The 23,796-nt window shown below is 39.5% G+C and overlaps 1 protein-coding gene across 12 annotated transcripts in view; it reads right to left on the bottom strand.

Moving 5' to 3' along the window:
- The window catches only part of PDE1C (phosphodiesterase 1C), a 301,021-nt gene that overhangs the window by 7,976 nt on the left and 269,249 nt on the right, over window positions 1-23,796 (bottom strand). For 9 of the 12 annotated variants that reach the window (XM_074575501.1, XM_074575502.1, XM_074575507.1 and 6 more), the window contains 5 exons: window positions 23,349-23,430; window positions 18,025-18,145; window positions 16,633-16,808; window positions 11,474-11,773; window positions 7,932-8,006 (listed from right to left, as the gene is read on the bottom strand). In XM_074575501.1, the coding sequence (XP_074431602.1) occupies window positions 7,932-8,006; window positions 11,474-11,773; window positions 16,633-16,808; window positions 18,025-18,145; window positions 23,349-23,430 (754 nt within the window). Of the gene's footprint in view, window positions 1-7,931; window positions 8,007-11,473; window positions 11,781-16,549; window positions 16,809-18,024; window positions 18,146-23,348; window positions 23,431-23,796 lie in introns of all 12 variants that reach the window. The other 3 variants (XR_012585566.1, XR_012585568.1, XR_012585567.1) reach the window with 1 other exon arrangement.

The following is a 23,796-nucleotide window of genomic DNA, read 5'->3' as shown; positions in this document are numbered from 1 at the left end:
CATCAGCACTGGATGATCCTGTCTCCTATTAAGCCATCTGTAAAGCCTTTTCAAGGAAAATTAAGACCATGAAGAAATGAATTCTGCATATTTATTCTACTCTCTTGCTTCTGTTGCATCAGAGATGAATGAGGCCTAAGAAATAAAGTTCAGAAGATCAGTGAAATCAAGAAGAAATATGTGTTAATTTATCTCCGTTATCTGTCTTTTTAATGGATGAGAAATTTTAAAGTGATTATTTTTGCCAAAGAAAACAGAATGTTACTTCGAAGGTGCCTGCGTCCTGTTTAAAGCAAGGGAAAACAAGAATAAAAGCTGTTGGGGAAAAGTTTTGAATACTTGTTTTGTAACCGAATTTAAATACCATCATTCTAATTTAGTAGACGACCCAAGTGCTTAACATTCATTTTGCTAGGAGGAGAAATGACATTAGCATAGAAGGTATTCTCATTTGTGAGCTTTGGCACATAATTATCCCTAAATCATTCATGACGTCAAACAATTTCTAGTCCTGTTCACACTGATGTTGAGTTTTATGTTTGCTTGACAGCTTGTATTACACTTGACCTGAGATCACATCAGTGATGGAAGAAAGAGATTAGCTTTATTTTAGTATATGTTGTTTGCTTATCAGCACACTATGGAAATACATAACAGCAGAGAAAAACACAATGAATACACTGGCAAAAGTTTGGTTACACCAAATAACATTTGACTTTCCTGAGTAAAGCATGTACAAAAGAAATTAGACACTTATTATGCAAAGCAACCTACACGAGTAAGTGTGAAAGCTTATTTTATATTTGATAATCAAACATAATTGAAAGCTCTGAACATGTTTGGGGTAAAAGCTAGATCATGGTTTTCATAAAGAGCTATTCCATCGTGGACGGAAATGAAAACCCTGGTGCTCTTCGAGGCACAAAAGGGATGAGCTGCCATAGGCAGAAGGATAATCGAAGCCAACAAAGTTTTCAAACAAATATATGAATCAGAATTTTGTAATTAGCACTGGGTAAATAACTGCTTCTTTGATTGAGTGACTAAACTGAAAAATTAGGATAATGCTTAGCTCCGGGTCAGACACAAGTAATTGCTTTCTCTCATGACAAAAACAATAGTTGGGGAGTAGGTTTTTTTGGTGGGAGAGGGGTGGAGAGGAAACGAATGACCAAGCTGAGCTTTTCATCAAACTCAAACAAAACTTTTATTTTTATTGTTTACTTGAAGCTGGTTAAAAATGTGAAACATCACTTCAAACCAAAAATTCTCATTTGGATTTTTTTCAGTGCCTCTTGAGTTTTTGACAATCACTTGTTTTGAATTAGGCTGAAATTCCTAAATACTTCAGTCTGATTTACAATCACACTTTTCAACTAGTATCACTTGCTGATTTTCTTCTTCTACATTTATTATTGCCTCCAAGTCCCAGGTTTTGACATTAAGAATAGCAAAACAGTGGTTTAGAAGCAGAGAAAAGAATGAATTGCCTAGTGATGGACCAATTAATAGTAATAAGTAGTAAAGATTACATTTAGGGTCTGGGTTTCAGAAAACTAACCTGTAAATTGATTCTTTCTTCTCTTTGTCCAGCTTCTGTGGACTGAGTGGTACAGAACTGAAGTGCCTTTGCCTCTGCTCCCAGGGAGAGACCAGGCAGCAGATCCAGCACACAAAGTAAAGGGCATGAAGGTACCCACCAAGTACCCAGCTGGCAGTTTGTAGAGGACGGTCTTTACATTTGGATTGCCATACATTTGACTGTTGGATTTCTTCCTCCTTAATGCTTCTACTTAAACTACCTTGTCAGAGTCTCTATATGCTCAAATTGGAAGCTAGTTGCTCCACAGGGAAGGGATAAGATGAAAGCTAAAGGAGGAGCCATTTCTTCTTCCCCTTCAGTCATTCCCTTAGGACGTGATCTTGTTTTTCAGGGCTAAGTGTTGCATGGGGAAAAAGAAGCCTGATTGTCACTGGATTGGACATAAATGCATGGAGCTGGGGAGGAAGGAGGACTCTCCTCTTGCTGAAGCAGAGAATTTGTATAGATCATTGCATTTCTATAGATCATAGGCAAATTATCCTAAATGGAGTACGAAGGACTGTAACAGAAGCAAGGTCACAGCTCCACTCCCTGACTGGTGGCTGATGGTGCACGATTTAGGAGGAATCTCTGAACATACAGCGTAAATTACACATTCCTCCATTCCTCTAGGACCCCAGACACGTTACCCCGGAGGAGCAATGCAGCCATATGCTATCTCTGAACAGAACTATATTTAAAGGACCAAAGGTAACCTGAAAAAATGTTCCCCATAAAGTTAACTACTCAAAAAACTCACTGAAGTACCTACAGTAATTATTTATTTTTCCACCATGCATCTGGAATGAATAGTCCAAATATTCACTTAAATTTGACATCAAGCCAAATGCTATTCTCAATTTTTAAACTTGTCACATATATCTGTGACCTCACATAAAGCAGAAGCAAAAAGCAATCAAGCATCCTAAGAACTTTCTAACTATGTGGTATGGCCTGAATGATGGAAAGCAGGCTAAAAAAGCAATACGTGAAGGTCTCAAAGGAAAACCAGGTGCAGGAAAACCAGGTGCTTTCCATAAGATTTACATACACACACACAAAACTGACAAGTCACAAAATCATCTGCATAATTATACAAGGTACCCTTCTACATATTCCCCATATTCTCATCGAGCATGCATGCCATGGTGATGTAATGTTCCTGAGGTCAGGATGCTAACAATGTATTTTGCATTTAGCTTCAAAGACCACATCACATCATGTTCATCTTCTATTTGATACTAAAACTGCATAAAACCTTCTCCAGAGCACATCCCTCTATGCAAATTCCAGCTTGCCTCAGGTGCCACTTGCTAAATTAGACACGCTCGTTTTTTTCAAAATAGCACAAAAAGGATTTTTAAAAGCACAGAAGCATTCCCTCCCCTCCAGTTATCCTATATTGCACTACTATGGAGCAATTGTTCAGCAGAGATAAATTATGGTGAAATATGTCTTTTTGGACAGCAAAATGCCTTCATGCCTTCAAGCAAGCTTTTCCAGAAGGTATCAGTACAACGCTTTCTGATTTCTAACTTGGAGCAATAACCTCTAATGTAATTCAAATAACAAGCCATAAAAAGAAGCAAGAAAAAGAAGGAAATTGTCTTTAGAAGTAGTCTTAGACTATTGTAATTCCAATTTGCCACTGCTGCTGGATTCTGACATATGATATCAAGAGCACTATCAAGCAGCAAGGAGGATTCCAATGTGTTTGCCTTACAAACTGAAATGGGCTTTTTTTGCTCCCGACAATAACGGAGAAATCAGCCTATCTTTTGGAATAGAAATAGAAATGGCACCATTATTTATATGACCTGAAATTTACCTTTTTACCTCTCTCAAGAAGATACAGACAAATGCTATTCATTTTTATGCTCGAGTAACCCCTTTTAAAACAACATTGGCTTTATGCAGATTGCATAAGCAGGGCTTTTTCAGAGGAAGCCTACTTAGTGTTCATTGCTACGTAGTGGTCTTGGATAGATCGACACACATGAAAACCGTATCCGCAGAAGGCTGCAAAGACAGACAATTCTCAAACGGTTGAATAGCTTTGCAAAAAGCTGCATTCTCCTTCTGGAAGAAGGACTATTCTCTGGGAAGAATCTTGTTAACTCAACTCTGTCCGGGATAATTGTGGAGCCATCATCATGGCTGCTTCTCACCACCATGTTCCTATACCAAAGGCATTCTCAGATAAAAATATTCTGTGCTAGCTACTCTGCTGCTTGAATTTTGAGGACAACTGGGACAGAAAGAAATGAAGCCCCTGTACTTTACCTTTACAATCAGTGAATTTTCCACTTGCTGACGAAGGAATGATTGTCAAGAAAAATTAAGACCAAAAGGCAGCTTTACATGTTGGCACAGGCAGTGTATAGAACATATAGGAAAGGCTTTTAACTACTGTTAAGCAACAATGTAGCTTAACAAAATCAAAATAAAGCAAGCTAAACCCTCAATTTCTGGTAAACCTGTTATGAACTCTTCACAAGAGCCTGTACATTTAAAAGGCTACATATTGTATTATATTACATAGTATTATATTATATTCTATTAACTATATTCTATTAACTATTCTATTAAATATATTTTATTAACTATATTCTAGTCTATTCTGTTGCACTGCATAAAGTAATGTATTACTGAAACTATGACCCGTCAAAACGCAGGGTTACAATTTGACCACGAGGTGGGAGCATTGCTCATCACACACACCCAGGGCACGTTAGGCTTTCTCTGTATGCACCAGCTTTTCAAGATACAAATATCCTGCATATTTCTGTGCTAAAACCTGCAAACGTGCGTGTTACCACTAGCAGAATAAGTTCCCAGGACAAACACAAAAAAAAGGAACCTTTTAATCGACTGCAATTGCTAGCTGAAAAAGAATATTTGAATAAACTGTGTTTTGGTCCCCAGAACAAAGAGTTGCACTGAAAACTTTGTATTAACATTGCAGAATCTTTTCCCTGTAGGAAAAAAATGAGGAGGTGGTAAAGATAACCTGTGAAAGTGGTAAGCATAGATCATAGAATAGTTTGGGTTGGAAGGCACCCAAAGGTCATCTAGGCCAACCCCCTGCAATGATGTCTTCAACTAGCTCAGGTTGCTCAGAGCCCCATCCAACCTGACCTTGAAGGTTTCCAGGGATGGTGCATCTACAACCTCTCTGGACAACCTGTTCCAGTGTTTCACCACCCTCATTATGAAAAATTTCCTTCTCATATCTAGTCTGAAATGGGGAAGAATAGTTTTCTCATTTGTTGTCAGTTTTGTGAGCATTAAAAAAAATTGCAGAGAAGAAAGTTTGTGAATGTAGATTAAAATTATTTCCATGTGACTGCTTACAATTTTCCATTCAAAGTGTTGAAAAGCAACTATTTCACATGGGAAAATCAGGTTTTCCAAAACGGTTTAATAATGTTCTATCCCACAGGAAACACTGGATGAACTACTTGTGCTGATGATGTCTCTGATAGGGCTGTGTCTTTATGTGGGAAATGGCAGCCCCATATCTCTTTTCTTGGAATTGAAAAAAGGGCAGTACTGAGTAACAAGCAGTGTCTCCCACAGAAAAAAGCCAATAATATGATGATTAGATTAACGTGAGAAGGAGACTAGCCTACGTTCAAGAGACTTGCACAGCATTTTGAAGTGGTTAAGACAGAAATCTAAGGCATGACTGCAGCTTACGCAGCCATCTTCAAGCTAGCTTTAAAGTAGTTGGCTTCAATACAGATAGACTCAGTCGTATGAAGCTCTGGCTAGGTGCATATGTAGTTCCTCACTGCCTCAGTGAGCCTGATGCCTGTTTCTGGAGGCATCCCCACTTAACTATTTCTGGGGAGCTTCAAGGTAACTCTGACGCAGAAGCTACATTTCACACCTGTGACTACAGGTAGATATGTATCTTCAATTTCTTTGTGTCTACATGGGATAGTTATTCTATGTGTCCCTGGCCACTTGGGTCCCCATGTAGTAGAAGGACAAATGTATTAGAAATATTTTGGCATGTATGTATTCCTATAACAAGATATTACAATAACTTCTTTTGTATATTGTCAAAAAGCAACTCGGACATAGTTCCTGCAAAGATTTATGCAACACACACTCTGCAGCTTTATCCTCCGGATATAGGATGCCTGTGCAGTAGGACAAGGTAGCAGACTGACCTCAACTGGCTGTAGGGCTCTAGCTGATGCTAATGGGTGGTGGTGAGAACGCTGAAGCCCTCATGGTAAATCTACTCAAATGGGCACTTGTTTAATACAAATACACCCCAGCTACATACTGAACAAAGGCTGTAAAACACAAGTACCCTTGACCCTGCCAAAAGTCCAGGCTGAGTTTCATCCACCAGCGAACTACATGTGGTGAGCGCATTATAGCTGTAACCTCAATCTTTCTAACTCCCCTGATTAATCTTTTTTTCCAGCATGTGAAAGACCATGTACTGGCATGTGAGAAAGCATATGTTCGGGTAAACATTTCAGTAGTCTGCAAACAGCTATGTATTATCTATGGATAATGTTCCCTGCTCCACATCCCTCACATGCCTGGTAAGGAGATTTGCTCTGGAGTGAGTAATGAACAGAAGAGGTTGCACAGTATTTGCCAAAACTGAGGCGCCACCCTAGCACTTTCCTTTCTAAAGCACATCATTCACAATTTTTCTCGTGATTTCTGTCAATGAGATCATTAACTATATTCTGTCCCTACAGTGTCTGAATGAAAAACATTCAGTCTACAAATTGTCCTTGCATGGTTACAGTTGCTTATTCATTGTAATCAACTGGTCCCATGGTATCGGTCTTTTCCCTAAGGGGATGAGCAGAACATTTTCTTACGGTAGAACAAACAGACATTAAATAACTACACCACATAAAGACTAGCAACTTGCAAGGAACTAAATTCACACCCTCACTCTTCAAGTCAGCACGAAACATTTGCTTCTTGGTCCTCTCGCCCAACTAAATAGGTGCCCATACAGCACTGCACTTATTCATGAAGATCTGAAGAGTCACACGTTATTTGAGTATTTGTGCTTAATTTCTGCATGACTGCAGGAAGAGTTGTGAATGGTACTTGTTCAAGACTGTTTTCCTGACAGACACTTAACTCAAGTGTGTAAATAATATGACCTCTTAACAAAATAATTTTCCTAAACAATTGTTGCTAAGGGGCCTCTTTAAAAAAAGTACATATTTATGTGTCTGAAATTAATACATGCTTCTAGATGAATTCTTCTACATTTTTAGATGAGGTATCACGTTCTCTTCTTATTTATCATTTTGCTAGAACAATAGGAATGTTAAGTAATTTCTTAAAAAGAAACGAAAGAAAACATAGTATCGTTCTAAACTGCAGTACTTACTATAAGGTGGTCTATCTTGACCATCAAAACAAAGTACTGCATTATTTACATTTAGGATTAGTTGTGTTTCAGTGGATTTCACTGAAACATATGCAAAGAAAAAGTAAGCTCTAACATTTGTTTCCGTTTGTTTTGCTACCTAATACTTCAGTAATCACGTTTGGAGCAACATGGGTTCAGATACTATCTCAGAGCCCTGTGGTACACATCTGAGGAGGTGCAAAAGAGTAAACATGCCATACACCTTACAGCTGTTTTTCCACTTTGCTGTGGCTGCTAAAACATCTGTGGACCTCTACACTAGGCTCAGATCCCTTTGAAATTATTCCCAGATGCCCAAGAAACCGTTCTACGCCTTGGGATTGCTTCAGTTCAACAACGTTTCAGCAACATCCCTTTTATACAGCATCCCTAATAGGACCTCTATGCTGATGTGCTCACTCCTGCTCGCTTCCCACACCTGTGGTTCAACAGCGCTTGGCAAATTCCCCCCTAGACAATTAAGTCAAGAAAGCTTTGTGTTTGCGTTGGCATAGTATAACACGCAATCATGAAAAACAGGGACACCTTGTGCACATTTTTTCTTAGCTCTGTTTTTTGCATCTCCCATGCAGCCTGTCCTAACAGAGAGCAGAATATGGCCCAAAGAAAGTCAGAAGGATAGAACCTCCCAAATCCACATTTCCTATTAAGCAACTCTACTAATCCAGGATTTTTCTTCCAGGCACTGCACAAAAATTGATGGATAAGGCTTACCAACAGAACAACTAAGTGGTGCTAGGCATTATGTGAAAGGGATGGTTTTCCCCTAGAATGCCCCAACGGCTTTTGTCAAGTCTAATGACTGTTTCCGTTGTCCTTTCTGGTTACCACACAATTTTTTGGTTTTAGAATAAACTGTGGATGTTTAGGGAACAATAGATTGCATATAAAAACGGGTGACAAAATGTAATAAAATGTTGTCCTTACCATCTGTTTTCTTTGATTCATCCCCCACACTAGACTGATCTTTTTTGTCCAACTTATTGTCTTCCTTCAGTTCACCTAGAAAGAAGCAATAGGAGACATTATAAATGTTTTAATACAGATGGCAGTTTATTAATGCCTGCAACCCAATCAAATTGCAACATCCAAAGGAGATGTTGCTTAGGAGAAAAGGTCCGAATTCACGAGGAACTGGATTAACACATTTTTATAGAATAAAGCACCAGACAAAATTTATCCAAGTCCTACAGAAATCAAGTTTCTCAATTTACTTTTAAATTTATTCTAATTGTTAACACCTTTTTAAGTGCACATGCCAACTCCTACTCCCTCTGGTTGCATGTAGGTCATTAAAAATCTGAGCACAACATTCATTTCAAAATCAGGACTCTAAAACATTTACGCTTTTAAATGACTAAGACCCTGCAAGACTTCATCACAGGTCTCTGCATTAAAGAACCACCTTATAATCCACATAAAGAACCACATATAATCCTATACAATTTTGCCTAACTTTCTCTTACTAGTTTCCTTTATCCACAGATTCATTTGGGTCAGTCCTTTGATGATAGTATCAGGAAGCAAACAATGATCCTAGCATTGACCACTGGTTTGAGAATCTCTATAGCAAACCGGGAGGGCAAGGCCTTTGGCAGAGCAACGGTCAGTGCAGAATGAAAATGACAACTTGAGCTGGGGTGTATTTTATGAAGCCAGAAAGGTTAACCAGACCTCATTCTCATCTTCTGTACTCTATTAGTCATACAGCAGAGCACATCAGACCTTGCCAGATCATCCCTTCATTGAACGAGAATGCCAAATGCAAGATCAAATGAAAAACAACTTCTAGGGAGAGCTCAAGCAGAACAAAGATCTTTCAGCTGCAGTGTCCAAACAGCAGCAAAAAAGGTGTCCTTCCTTCAGATGTCCAGAGAAGCACCAGCAGCCTGCCCAGATGGGAGTAGGCAGCTTGTCCTTTTCCCCTGGAGCAGTAGCAGTGAATTTGTGACGCACACCTCAACACAAAAAGCTGTAAAAGTCTCATTCAGAATTTTGTAAATGTGAGATATGTTAAAGTAATGCTTATTCCATTTATATTACTATTTTTGTTACTATAATGACTTCAGAGCCTCTGGATCAAGATTACTGGTATTATGTGTTAAAGAGGATCTGATCTGCCTTCAAAATAGTTATGGCCAGTGGATACTTATTTTTGGAACGGCTCAAAAAGAGAGAAATTGTAGAGAAGCAAGATCTCCCTCTTCCATATTGTGCCCTAACCACTAGAATATTTGTTATTCTTGGATGACAGAGGATTAATCTCTCTTTCCAATTAAGGTTCATCATAGTATAAACGAGGAATGGTTTTCAAATCTTAAAATATTAAACAAGATGGAAAAAACACGTCCTGTTCTGTTCTCATTCAGAGACAAAACTTTTCATGTTTTAGTTCCTAAACTCACTGTGTGGGTGAGAGAGAAATGAAAGCAGGATGATACAGGACAAGGAGCAACCTTCTCTGCTGATGACACTGCCACTGACTCAGGCTCCTTGAACAGAAAGGTATGAGCAGCTCCAAGCAGGGTTGAGGTGTCTGCTTGACAAAGGTGGCCTCTAAAAGAAGGACACTGTCTTCAGGAAATTAAACGAAAACGTATCTAGCAAAGCACAGAAGTCTTCTCGCATTTCTTCCACCATCATACGGCTGATGGTGATGATGAGCTAATAATGTTGTATTTGAACACTGCATAAAGAAGTTGCTTGACCTTAAGTGTGTGCAGGAAAAGATGATGAACATCCACACATACGTTATTGCACAGTTTGATCTCGCTGAGAAAGCACACGGGCAGCAAGTGAGCGAGAGAGACTTTAAACTCATCTGACAACACAATTTCTGAACTTTCATTGAATATAACTTATTATGAATAGGGGACTTTTGAGTATTGTAATATCTACTCTGCCATACTGCCAGCAGGCAGAGCAGAACGATGATCATAATGATCTTTTTGAAAGGGATTACAAAGGCAGAGAAATAATAAGGCAAATACTTTACAATGAGATATTAACATATAGGCGTAAAGGAAGCTGTGGTGAACCCAGAGATATGAATGTTAAGGTTTCATCAGTCTCCAAAGACTCTGCAGTGATTGTACCTCATAAAGGCCTTTTCCCATAAATTAAGGAGCAGAATTTCTTTTCCTCAGGAATACACTAATTTTCAGAAATCATTACAATTCCTTTCAAAGCATTTTTGACACTTGCAGCAGAGAGACATCGCAGAAAAAGGTACTGTCAAAATCACTAGAGCACATTTAACCCCTGTATTGTTAGAAGCACGTAAAACAAAGGATTTCAGAAGAAAAGTCTGATGAAGTCTAACTGGGATTTCATATATCCCCAACCTTTTTGTCTCCTTTGGGGGCCCATTCCTACTCACCCACGTAACACTGAAGAAAAATCCCATACGTAAGAGAGCATGACAGCTCAGATCCCCATAGTCCTTCCAAACTAAAAAAAAAACCCTAATGATGAAGGGATCACTGGGAAAGGCCAGCAGCCAAGTGAAATACATGAGAATCATATCAGGGATGTTTTAAACAGAATTTCGGCCTCTGCTGCCGTCTAAACTCACTGCCTGAGCTTGGGACTTTCAAAGCCTGTATGCCCACTCAGGCTTTTTCAAAGAGGATGCTTCCGAGTCTGAGTTTTTTGCTGGTTTTGAACTGGCTGATATTAGCCAAGTTTGTGACTGCCATTTTTTTTATAATGGCTTCAGGGAGCAGGAGCTGGGGACGGAAGGACAATTCAATGGCCAAGAGACAACTGATTTGTTCTCATGGGTCTAATATATTTTTTTTAACGTTTAATGCAATTTTCAAACATTGTTTCTACCTTTTTTTGGGTGCAAAATGTGATTCTTATTTTAACTCAGTTCCATGGCAAATTAAAACACTGGAATTAAATTCCTGACAAAAAAAAAAAAATCTCCAAAAAAAGGTTTGTGACTGCCCTAATAGAAAAAACTGAGCAAAGGAAGCATAAATAAAAGAACTCTTAAAAAAGAGAAGGGGAAAGTTTCTCTGTCCCACAACATATTTATATCTGAGACTCAGTTAAAAGACACCTTTAATTGGCCTTAAAAAAAGTTTATGAGCCAACTTTGGCTTCTCCTCTGTCAGTTGCCCAAGCAATGAAGCTCTTCATTGAACCAAGAATATTTGCTTCAGCTTTTCAGCCTGTGTATCGTAACAAGCCGCCTCATTTCCATGAGAAAAGTCATTTTTTCCTTTCCTCCAAAAATGCCCACACAAGCACGATGAATCCCACCTTCTATGGAAGAGCACTACTTGGGAGTTAATGTAAAGTTTCTGATTCCCATACACAGGTGACTACGCCAACGTCCAGGAAGAGGCCCTGGATGCAGGACATCCTTTTTCAGGACAGCAGGTTCCCCCATGACTGAGGTGAGATACTGAGATACTGGTTTTAGGGATGGATTTATGTTTCAGCAGCAGGAGAGAACTCACCATTCTGGACATGCTGTTTCTGCTCTCCCACTGCGTGATGCGAGTCCATTCCCTTATCTGTCCTAGGTGCATTTTTCCCTTGAGAGGCTTCGTGTTTGTTCACCCCTGTTTGCCGAGTCCCATTTACATGATTCTTATTGGAATCTGCGCTCTTGTTTTCCCCAGGATTTGGTTCTTTGCTGTTCTCTGTCGTTGCTGCTGTGGCATCTTCAGCTGGCTTCTTCTCATCCTTTTCATCTGTTTTCTTTTCATCTGTTCCCTGATGAGCATTTTCCTCTGCTTCTTTCTTAGCTTTTTCTTCTGCATCCTCAGCAAAGAGAGAAGCAAAACGAGGAAAGAAATCATGATTATCAGTCAATTTGACAAGAATGATACAACTCACACATCTAAATCTACTTCAGCTTTTTACATGCAAACAGCTTTTACTTAGATAAAGGTAGGAATTGACTTGACAAGGGAAAAAGAGCACAGGAGACATTTAAGAAAGTATTCTGAAAAAAACCGCACATTGGCCTAAATGTATATTATGTGCATGACCTTTTTTTATCATATAAGGTTCACCTTTGGAAATGCAGTACCTCAAAATTCTTAAAAGGTAACTTAAAAAGAGATATTAGCTACTGAAGCTTTTAGGTGTGCCAAGGTTAGTTTAATTTTTGACACCTAACAATCAGTCAAACAACATCAAGTTTATCTCATACCGTACCACATAACTCTAAGCACATAAAAAGTCTTGGTTCTTTGATATCTACTTTTTTCCCCTCTTGTTCCAGGTTGCTTCCAATGCCAGCTTCCTAATCTCTTCCCTTCCGCTTACTGTTCTTCTTTATGGCTCTGTCCTATCCTGGCATATTGCTACTAGTACTTGCCCTTCCATCCCAAAAAGTCTTACAGTCAATCACAAATATGCAAAGGTATAAATTCAAAAGTGAGTTTTGAACAACAGCAGCATCTCAAAATACTGTCATTCAGAAAAAAATAAACAAATTCACAGAGAAGCCGATTTCCCCCACTCAAGATACTGGTCTTGTTCTTATCCAAACCTTAGGTCCTGGTGCAACATAACCTATAACATAGGCTGCAAATCACTTTGGCTCCAGATATTGAGACCACTACACTTCTAACTCAGGTCAGGTACAGCACACTCCCACAGACTCAGCTGCAAAGGCTCTGTGTGGCTTCCTGCATCACACTGGAAAGCAGGACACAACCACAGTCCCTCTGCACAGCCCCTGAGCTAATAAACACGGATGGGTGTGCACAGGCTCTGGGCAGAGACCTCATAATTTTCTCCCCCTTTTCCATGATCAATAGAGACTTAATCTGCAAAAGCATCCAAGTAGCTCAGCACACACTCAATTTGGAACCTGTGAGCTTATGCAGCTTCAGAGCATACATATATCCATACTGAATCTAAGCATTTAGATGTGACCGCCCTATGCCTGTATTCAAGATCTCTGGGTCAGCAATATCCCGGACTACACATTATCCCATCATGGGCAACCAATTGCACTTTAGTTGTGATAGGAATCACAGATGTATCTCCTGTTTTCCAAGAGGTTGTGTAAGCTGCTGAGCAGAGGAACAGATCCGACAAAACATTGAATGAAGTCTACCTCGGTCCTACGGAAATATTCTTGACTTCTATAAGGAAGACGTTTTGTTCCTTACAGGAGCAGAGTCTTGCTCAGCGAGTAGAAATTACAAAAGAATTTCTAAGTCTTGTCAAATATCTATGTTCTATGTCTTGTCAAATACTCCTTATGAGTGAATCAGAACCAGTTTTGAGAAAAATGTAACAACGGGACACAAGAGAGGAAGAGGGAAAGCCGTCTTTATAAGAAATGTCAATCTGTATTTCCTCACCGTCAGCTAACTAAAGTTAAATAATTTTTAAATTAATAAATTATGGCTCACACAAAAATATAATTAAATTAGATATGAGCCTCTCTCACTTTATTAATCATTCCTGAAATCTATGGTAGCTTCCATAGATAGCTCAGCTATGCATGTTGATATTTTCCTTGGAGTCTCATGGTATACAGAAGGCTTCCTCTTGTTTGGGGATCTGAAAAAAAATGTTGCAGTTTGCAGCTGAACCACAGGAGAGAAATTCAGCTCAGGAGACCGAGTCTTGCTGCAGCACCATTGGAGAAGTGCCTCTTGTCAAATTTAGTGTCAGAAAATACTTTATCTAAATGGTGCTTTGCACACCAGGGTGTTTGTTTATTCAGTGTTTTTTTTTAATTTGTAGCTATTTAATGATAATCCTTTAAGCAAAAAGAGATCAGTAACAAACCAACTTACTTTGCCGACCCAGTCCGAGAAATTTTCTATAAATATCACACTCAGGATAAAAACAGCTTACTGACGCTTCTTTGGACAATGCCATTACCAAAGAGAACAGAGTATTCTACAAATAATTTAATAATAATAATTGTAATAATAATAATAATAGATAGGTTTCCTTCCCTTCTGATCCCCAGTTGCTGTTTTATGTCAATCAACAGTTAAATGCTTTATCTGTCTTCTCTTAATGATTCTTATTTTTATTGGCAGAGCATCTTGCTGCATGGCAAGACACCGGTCTTACGGGGGTCAGCAATTTAAATTCCTGCTGTATGGCAGGCCCTGCTGCATATGGCTAAAACAGGCAAGTCAGCAGCAAGACAGCAGCTGAGCAAAGGTTTTGATGCAAGGGCTCTGGAGTCCAAGAATAGTTCCTTAGAACCCCAGCCCACACAAAGATATGCTGGCCCATATCTTGTGTATGGTCTTTGTATATGTATGTGTATATATGTATGTATAAATCTTTCAGGATACAAAATTATGCATGCTTGTACCGCTAAATGCACCCAGAAACATAGAAATTACGTGAAAGTCAATGAATTCAGGTGAACAGAAGCTGAGACTGCTTTTCGAATCTTTGACCCACAAACCAGTATCCTGAGCTAAGTTATTGGCGATGAAGTTTGGTAAAAAGGTAAAGTAAATCAACTATTCAAGGGCTCCCATGTCTAATAATGTAGACTGGTGAGCTCCCTGCTTTCAAGTGTTCAACTAATTCTTCCATAAACTACCCTCAGTAGCTGCTAGAAGGATTTTTTTTTATGAGGAAATTAAAAATAAAATATTTTCCTCTCCAGCTAAAGTATTAATAACCAGACACTGATGATCAGGATACTCTCTAAAGAATGGATACGAAATACTGCATCAATACATATTACCAGTAGCAGCATTAGTTAAGCAATGTGTGCGCATCCACTTGAATCATAACTTGACATTCACATGTGCACATTTAAAAAAAGTCTTTATGCAAAGCAGTCACTGCAAGTGGGTATAAAGCACATTTAAAAGTTAAATATCCAGCATCTATTATGATCTACTCTATATGTTTGTTTTAGGTGAAATGTAAGATATGTTTTATTTATTTCCCCACAGGTCTCTCTTGCATATAGGATTTTTATCTAGTAGATCCTTAGTGGACAAATAAATACGTATGGTACATGTTGTAAAGAAATTCTTAAAACTATTTAACTGTATTAGCTTAATTCTCTCAACACTCCTATACTGTAAGACACTGACCATGTTAAATGCTTTGCTTGTTTAGTTAGCTTTAATTTGTTTGGTCCACAAAGAACTGTGAAATAGTAAATACCAATCAAAAAAATAAAAAGCTGGAAAAAGCCTCTGGCACATAAGCAGATTTTGAATTATGTTTTTGTTTTCATTTTCATGGAATGCCTAGAAAGGCTTTTCCTGAATAGCAAGTTTTAATCACAAAGGAAAACTTAATTTGAATAATAATGCGTGCTTTCCTGCACCTTTAGACAGGCCTTTCAGTCGGAGAGGAACAATCTGCTCGGGCAAATAGGAGAAGCTACACCAAATACTCCACCAGCCCTGAAGCCAAGGCCATGTAATACATTAAAATCAAGCTCCTTTCATTTACATGAAATACAAAAACTCCATTAAATAAGGGTTTGAGTAACAAGCATTCAGCTCAGAGAACAAATTGTATCACAAACAATTTCATGAATAAAAAAAAAATTATACAGTGATACATTCCTCCTTTTTTGGTTCCAACGTTGGTCTAAATCACCCTAGGGCTCAAGGAGACCTTGGGTAATCATCCAACCTCTGGAGGCACAGGGCAGCTACACCTAAGTCGTTCTTAATAAATGTCTCTCATTAGTTTTGAAAGATCTCCAACAACAGAGATTTGCCAATGTCTAACCTACATAACCAGGTTATAATCACCTGCCAATTTTTTCTCATCTTAACAGCCCAGGGTATCAGAGTAAATAAATAAATAAATAAGTTCTGTTGTTTTGCAGCTGCAGTAGTCTTCAGGCAACTGCTTTCAGCTATAACCCTCCTCAGCTATAAACAACAGTTATGATCATTTGCATTGCTCTACTGTGTATTGTCTGCAACTGGTCCATATGTCTCCTGAACTGCAGTGGCCAAAACTGGACACTGCACTGCTGTGGGGGCCTTCTTACTGCTGGAAAGACAGGAAGAACATCAGAGGGGTCTCAGAAGCAAGGTCTGGGTTTTTTTGGTTGGTTGGTTGGGTTGGGTTGGGTTTTTGGTTGGTGTGTTGCTTTCTTTTTTTCAATAGCATGACAATATTGAACCCTGGTGAACTTGCAACCAACATAGCCCTCACATTCCTCTGAAATATTTGCAGTCCCTCCCAGATTCCTGACATCATGAGCATTTGCAGCATAGTTCCCAATTCATTATCCAAGCTATCACCAGAAATATGAAACCTACCCTGTCCTTCTTCCCTGAACTCCGCTTTCAATCTTAACAGTGAACATTTGATAACCTATCTCCACAAATGCTGTTCCAGCTATTTTTGCACCCCTCGCAAGTGTGAGTCACGATTTTCGGGAACCTCCCTTACAATTATTTTTTTTCCTCCCATGGTCCACATCCTCTTCATTATGTACACTTAGACCATGTAAGAAGAGTATAAGGCACAGATGAGTCATAATATTCCTATCTTCCTGAACTCAGTGTAGGTTGTTGACCTTGAAAAGTGGATTCTTTCAAACTAACAGTGCTTACTTGGAGAATAATTTGATTGAAGAAGAGCTTGAAGAAGAGGTCAAAAGAATTTTTATTCTTTCCCTAAGAAGCCTGGCTGTTACCTTTGGTGGCTTGCGCTTTCCATTTCTCCCGGTTCTGCTGCACCACCTCAGTCCAGGTGGCTTTAAAACATTTGAAGTCCACAGTGAGTATGGAGCAGTTGAGTGAGGCACTTCCTTCGGACCCAGTGCTCTTGACACTTGATCTTTTAACTTCGGAGGGACTAATGCTATTCAGACTGCGACACAAGGTCACAAAACACAGTAGAAATCAGTATCCCATACACCCAAATACAGCTAAGAAGAAATGATGACTGTTAGTCTAGATAACTTAAACGAGTCAACCAGGAAAACCAAAACTAAGCTTGAATCCCCCATCTTCCCCTCCTTCCCTCCCTCCCACCCCGGGCAACCGATGTTAAAGCAAACAGCACAACCTAAGCTGGTATTAGAAATAAAGGGCAGCTTTTCCCTGTTTACTTTTGCTATCCATAGTCCCTAAGAAAGAGAATCACTCAAAGTGTTGCCATTACCTCCGTTCTGCATCTTCACTCCCTAAATATTAATTGGAGAGTCAGACAATTCTAGAAATCAAATATGTCAAAGGAGGAACCTCCTAAAATTCACCAGTGAGAGCCATTAGGCACAAGACAAGAGACTAACCTCTGTCCAGGGCTTGGTGACCTCAGCTGAGGCTCAAATCAGGCACTCATTTCAGTTACAGGCCCTACAGTTGTCTTTCAAGGATGGACACTTCATTGTGCACATTTTAATAAAGGCAGCAAGATAACTGACAAAGAAAGATATTAGTGCTTGCTCTTTGTGTAACAGCCCAAGAGTAAAGAAGTCACCCGGGAGAGGGAATCCTGACTTGGTAGCCCTACTGTAGAGAGCACTAGCCATGTGGTATTGGAATCCCAAGACATGCCCTGTCCATGAAACTACTAGAAGAGTAGTTTCTTTACAACAGCAGAGCAGGTTGAATGGGGCAAGACTCCTTACACCTGAACTCCAGGTGAATTCTGGTGGTACTTCACACGTTTGCGTGACTCTAAATAGCATCACTAAAGTGAGCTTATACTTCCCAGTCCTCTTTTCAATCCCATTTCTACTTCTAGACAGGTAGAAATAAGTGCCTCCTAAAGACTCCTCCTACCTTCTCTTTGACATTAGTGACTGAGAGAGCACTAAAGTCCCCCTGATTGCATGGCTACAACCATTTGTGCTCACTGCCTTTGGAGGCACGGCTCAGGTTCATGCCAGCCTCCCTCTTTGCCCTCCCCTGGGCTGGACTTTCCCTGCAACAAAGTCACGCCACAAGGTGAGCTGCAGTGTCAGCAATGCGGATATGGGGCTTTAAGCCACATGGAAGACATGCTGTGGGCGGGAAACTGGGGCAGTTGGGCACAATGGCAGCATGTGCAGAGTGAAGGGAGAGAACGCGTGGTCATTCACCTGGAACGTCTGAACCCAGACATGCCAGAGCGGGAAGCTTCATCAATGAGCGGCGTCACAATCTTCTCGGTCATGTCAGTCAGCACAGTAAAAGTGGGTTCCACGATGAAATCAATGAAACCTGAGCAGAAACACAAGCAGAGTCAAGCAGGCACGAGGAAGATTTACGTGGAGTCACTATTTCAGTGATCGCAGACAACCACACTGTAAAAGAGAGAGTAAAAAAATTATACCTTGAAAGAGGGATAGGCAAATACTAGAAAGGGAAAACGGAGTTATACATTAATCCCTGACCCAAGAGCCTGGATATAGCATGCAATAAAAGGTACCTACTTAAACACTGGAGAGAAACTGTGGCAAATCAGAACATAAACAGATGCATCAGAACTTGTTTTATACGCAGAGTGTGATATTTAAGCCAAATTCCTAGCGGATTTGGATAAAACCCAGTTTCAAAGATGAACTCTCTAAAAGCAGAAAATTAATGTAACAGTAATAATACTGGTAAGCTTTGCTGGTGTGGAGTTACACGCAAACCTCCCTTACTGCATATCAGTGGGTTGTTGTGAATATTCTCTCCTTGGTGCTCAGCCAGCTTGTTCTTGTTGATAATAAAACAGATTTACGTGCTTTCCCCTCATTTTTTAATATAAGGAAAGGAAAAAAATAAAGGGCCAAATATTTTCTACTTCAGTATACAGTTTGTCAGAGATGAACATGGCTCTGAGCTGAATGTTGGGAAGGGCAGACTGAAGGGCCCTGTGGACATACACTCATGAGATGAAGGAAAATCCAAGTTACGTGGAAAAATGTGAGAGTGAGGAGCTTACAGTACCTTACACCTTCCTCTAAATTCTCACCTGGGGCAAGAACTATTTCTAATGTTCATTTTAGCATTTGGCAAATTTCTTAGTGCTGCAGGTAGCCAAGAAAGCAATGATGTCCTTAATCCCTCCTAAGGCACATCGGGATTCAGGTCTTTCCCTGCTGTTACGATTTTTAAAGATTTGGTAATTATCAACTATTAATTATACATTCTTAATATTATAATTTCTCTGACTGGGTCATGATATGTTTCTACAACAGACCCTAGTGATTCTAGGTGGTAACAGAACGACAAAAGGAGAAGAGACCACATGGGCCAGGCACCTGAATTCACAGATGCTTTGATCCACATCTTGAGTGCAAAGCAGTTAAGAATCCTTCTAGTCCCACTTCCCTCCTTGTTTTTTGCTAAATTTCTAAAAGGATGGGTAATTAAGTGTATTTTTATGCCTAGCCAAATTAAAAATGTTACTTGCACGTTCTCAGAATTTCATACTAACGTTCTGTAAATCTGGAGAAAATATGCATTCAGTTTTATCTCAACATCTGAATCATGTGCCTTCATAACACTGAGACACTCTTATCTGTTCAAACTTAGGGAAAAAAGAAGTCCCTTCCTCCCAGGGAGTTAGTCAGAAATGTATGCACTATAAAGCCATGACAGGAAATTGTTTGCGAGATCACTACAGAGATAATCTCAGCAAACTTCATACAATTTTTAAAACACTGGATATTGTCCTGACTGAGAACAGTTTTAAGTCTGCCACAGGAATTCTGAGGATAATGAGAACTTGATTTATATATATGTGTGTGTTTGCCTGTCTGTACATCTCTTTTATTCCCCTTCACTCAAAAATTTTTTTACCTCTTAACGACCAAAGAAACACAAGCCACGGTACCTTGTCACTTCTGCTTGGCAAGTAATACCACTGCCATTTGCTCCATCACCACTGACAACCCTGAGACATGCAAATCTCTGGTATGAGATGCATGACACCGTCATTAACTTCAGTAGCAGGGTGGTGGGATCCGCTTCCTGAAATACTCAACATTTGCACATAAACACAAGGTCCAGTTGTAAGCATCTAAGAAACAAGTTTTGCCTGAGAGAAGTCTTGCATCTCATCAACAGACAGGCAGAGGTGGCGCAAGGGACCACAGGTAAACAAACTCAAAGACCTAGGAGAACTTTTCTTTGATAAGTGGTATTTTTTCCTCTATTCCCTATAACTCGAATAAGTTATTCAACTATGTTACCTTAGAATGGGGACTATAATAAAGTTGGCAAACATAATCTGCTATTGTAGAAACAAAACTTAGGACGTTTTTAGTAATCATGTAACTTATGCCATATTTCCAAGTGCCTCCTCCCCTCCGTGTTCTCTCTGTTCTTACCTAAAGATACTGTGATTTAAATACGGCAATTTAGTTTGCTAATTAAAATGCCTGAATATTAAATAATGAACCTGGGTTTTAAAACCTATTAATGCTAATCACCATTTTATCATCCTTTTTCTTCTCAATAGAATAAGTACGGTAAATATTCCTGAACCCCAGTGACTAAGATGATTTTACCAATTAACACTGCATGCTGATGATGGGTTCCAGGCACATGTCCAGCATTCGTTCATCCCACCTGAGAATGTCACCACAGCAAACACTAGCTACACTAGCTAGAGGACAGTTTCCCTAAAGCCCACCACCCCCCCTCCCCCCAAAAAAAAGAAAAAAGAAAAAAAAAAAATAATAATGGACTCATCAGCCTCTATCCAACATTTTCTGAAGCTGTAATTTTCTTTCTTGCTGGCCAAAGGACAAAAATAAAAGGATGCTGCTACATTTATCAGCTGCAAAAGAGGATAATGACAACAAAGGCTGATCTCCAGTCAAACTAGCTTCCCACAGTCTGAGACTGTAGAAAAGCTTTAATTCCTGATATTCTTGTTGGGAAATACAAATCTTGGCCTGGTTTTCTTTGCAGTTTGTTTGTCTCCCCAACTCTGACAAGCAGCTCGACTTCTGGACATGAATCTCTCCTGATTTCTCTACTTCACTATGGTACAGAAACATTTACCACATTTATTCTGTTGAAGAAGAAAAAGGATGATAAATTGGTCATTAACATTGATAGGTTTAAAAACCTAGGTTCATTATTTGATATTCAGGTTCTTTTAATTATCAATTTAAACTCTGAACAATTTCTTCACAAACTGAAGCAGCAGGATAGAGAGACATTCTTTCTTTTGAGGAAGTTTTTGCTGTTATATTGCTTCATTTCCATGGAAAAAGTCCGTACTGCAAAACCTTCAGTCTGCATTTGTGAAAATCTTTTGTTAATAAAAATGCTTGCCCACTGTTGTTGCATCTGCAGTAACCTTAGAGCAGCAAACCGGCAACTACAAACAAGTCGAGCCACCAGAACAGGATTCTGTCCTTGACAGAACCAAAAGCACAATTTTATTTCACAAAGGACAGAGGTTTTTTATTTGTGGGAACTGATGGCTGCTTGCTGCAGATAATAGCATAATTCGGAATTCAGTAAGAACTTACTTTTGCAAAGAAATGTAGTAATTACTATTCCGGGGAACAGTTAAGGCTATTAATCAGGTAAACAAATGAATGGGAAGAGATTATTTGTCTGAGAATCTAACCTACAACTTTGACAGCCATACCTCAATAGATAGCCAAAAAATATAAGAGGTTTTGATTTAACAAAGGAGACATTACAGAAAGACACTGCCAATATGTGCAGCAGACTGAGAAATGAAAATTTTATAATGTTAGAAGGCAAGATTTATAGAGAGTAGCCTATTAATGTCAATGGATTACTAAACTGCACAAATCAAATATAATGACAAATATTATATGACTAAATAAGTCTGCCTTTGCATACTGATGAGTGCCTCTTATAAATTGAAATTGTGTTGGTGATGGTATAATTCACCATTAATTTTGCAAACAGAAGGGGCATCAGTGCAGAAGTCTCTTGGCTCTGTTGGCCTCCTTAAGCAAAGGAGCACAAAAGAGGAAGATAAGGAAAATGGGTTTGCAAGCACACCCAACCCTACGTAGAGACGCCCCATGGGAAGCACAATTCCTCTTCCCTGTGAGGAGTGAGGAACATATCTGAAAGTTGGTAGAAGGGATGTGAAAGAGAAGTCTCTACATGTGCTTCCCTCCACACTAGCCAGAGAGCGAGAGATTTATCTTCTCCCACAGCACAGCATTAGGTATAGTCTGCCCAGGAGCCCTCAACATGGGTTTTAGCTGACACTGCGGCACTTCAAGTTTGCTGCTGCTTCCCTCCACCAAGCTGCTGGCAGAACACAAACATCCTCAGCAGTAGCACTGCACTCTACACCCACTCCCACTCTTCTGAGTTACTGTTGCAGAGGCGTAAACACTACAAGTCTGGCAACCAGGCCAGGCTTGCATAGGGCTTTTCAAGTTCAGATTCTTGGCTGAACTGTCTAAACTTCCAAAGCCAGAAAAATCTGGGATGGGGTCCCTCGGAGAATGGCTCTCCTAACAGGAACAATGAAATAATTTTAAACAGAAACGGCTCTTAGCCACAGATATGAATCTGAACTTCCCTAGGTTCAGGGATATCTTTGTCTTGTTCTTTGAGAGAAATTTCATACTTCAGTTTTTTTGTTTTCCTTTAATACATTCTCTCTCTTTCTGTTTCTGGACTCAGTTCCCTCATTTTTAGGGTCTGCGTTATCTCTCTTTTGTTATTCCATTTGGCACCCTATTCTCCAGTCAAGGTTAGATCACATTCTTCTGTCTACTTCACTTGCTTCCTAGGTATAAAAATCCACCCACAAATCCGTCTTTTCCATTGTCCTTTTTTGCCCCCAGCCTCCTAACAGCTTAACTTCACTTAGCCCCTGTTGTTTTCTCACTGAATACCAGGCTTGTTGCCTCATCCTTCTCCTACTTTTTCACTCAATAACTGGAGAAGAGGTGGAGAAAGCACTATTGGCGAGTCTCTAAAAAGATCTCTGTTTCTGAGTGAGTAGAACAGAAAAAGGTTTGCTATTTGCTTGGCTTCAGTGAAAAATATTGGTTGGCTTGAACCACTGGGAGGGAGAGGGTGGGAGGAATAAAAGGAAAAACACACAATAGGTTTTGCCCAGGTCATCCAAGGGATTGACATTACGTTTTCATATCCACCAATGATACTCATATCACCATATGTTGCCATGTGTGCCTCATCTTCACAGCTCAGAAAACCATGGAGTAGTGTCATAACCAAGCACTGAAGACACCTCTGCAGACACATCAGAGTTAACTTGGCTACTGCATGGAACCATCACCCTAAATTTAATGGCTCCTCAGCTTTGAATTTTTGATTTGGGGAAAATAACGCCATTGTGCTTTACTTCCTCTCTTTAGCATAGTTCCAAATGATGAGAGAATAACATGATTTTAGCCCCACAGAGAGGAGTAAGTTTTGCTTTTAAGATGCTGCTTGGTGTGCACCAAAAGGGACATACCTATTTGAGACTGAGCAACCATAGTAGACTTGCGATCACACAGTGGAGAGAAGGGAAGCCCTAGTTCTGCTTCTTTGTCACCCTGGAGAAACAAAATTGAGAATTAATTAGAAAAAGACAAGACATTGAACTTTGATACCTTAGGTCACAACTGTAAAAGCCTCTCATTTTACTTTCTTTAATTAAGTTTTTATTTTTGTTTTGTTTTATTTTTTTAATACAAATTGTGGAGAATTTGAGTCTGGCTGGAAAAGTTGTAGTCCAAGCAGAATTTGGTGAATTAAGCATCTTGATTCCAGTGAATCTTTCCTCAAAGCTTTCCCTGCCTGCTTGGTACTTCTATGCACCAATTAAAAACCCATTTGAGCATAAGAACACTTCTCATTGCAGTTCTCCAGAGAGCTCAGCAGAACCTGGCTCTCAGAGCAAACCTTTCAAGAGAAAACAT

Source organism: Larus michahellis, chromosome 2 (genome assembly GCF_964199755.1).
Source record: "Larus michahellis chromosome 2, bLarMic1.1, whole genome shotgun sequence".
Lineage (NCBI taxonomy): Eukaryota > Metazoa > Chordata > Aves > Charadriiformes > Laridae > Larus > Larus michahellis.
The sequence above is the reverse complement of the archived record's forward strand: the minus strand, read 5'-3'. Positions and strand labels throughout refer to the sequence as shown.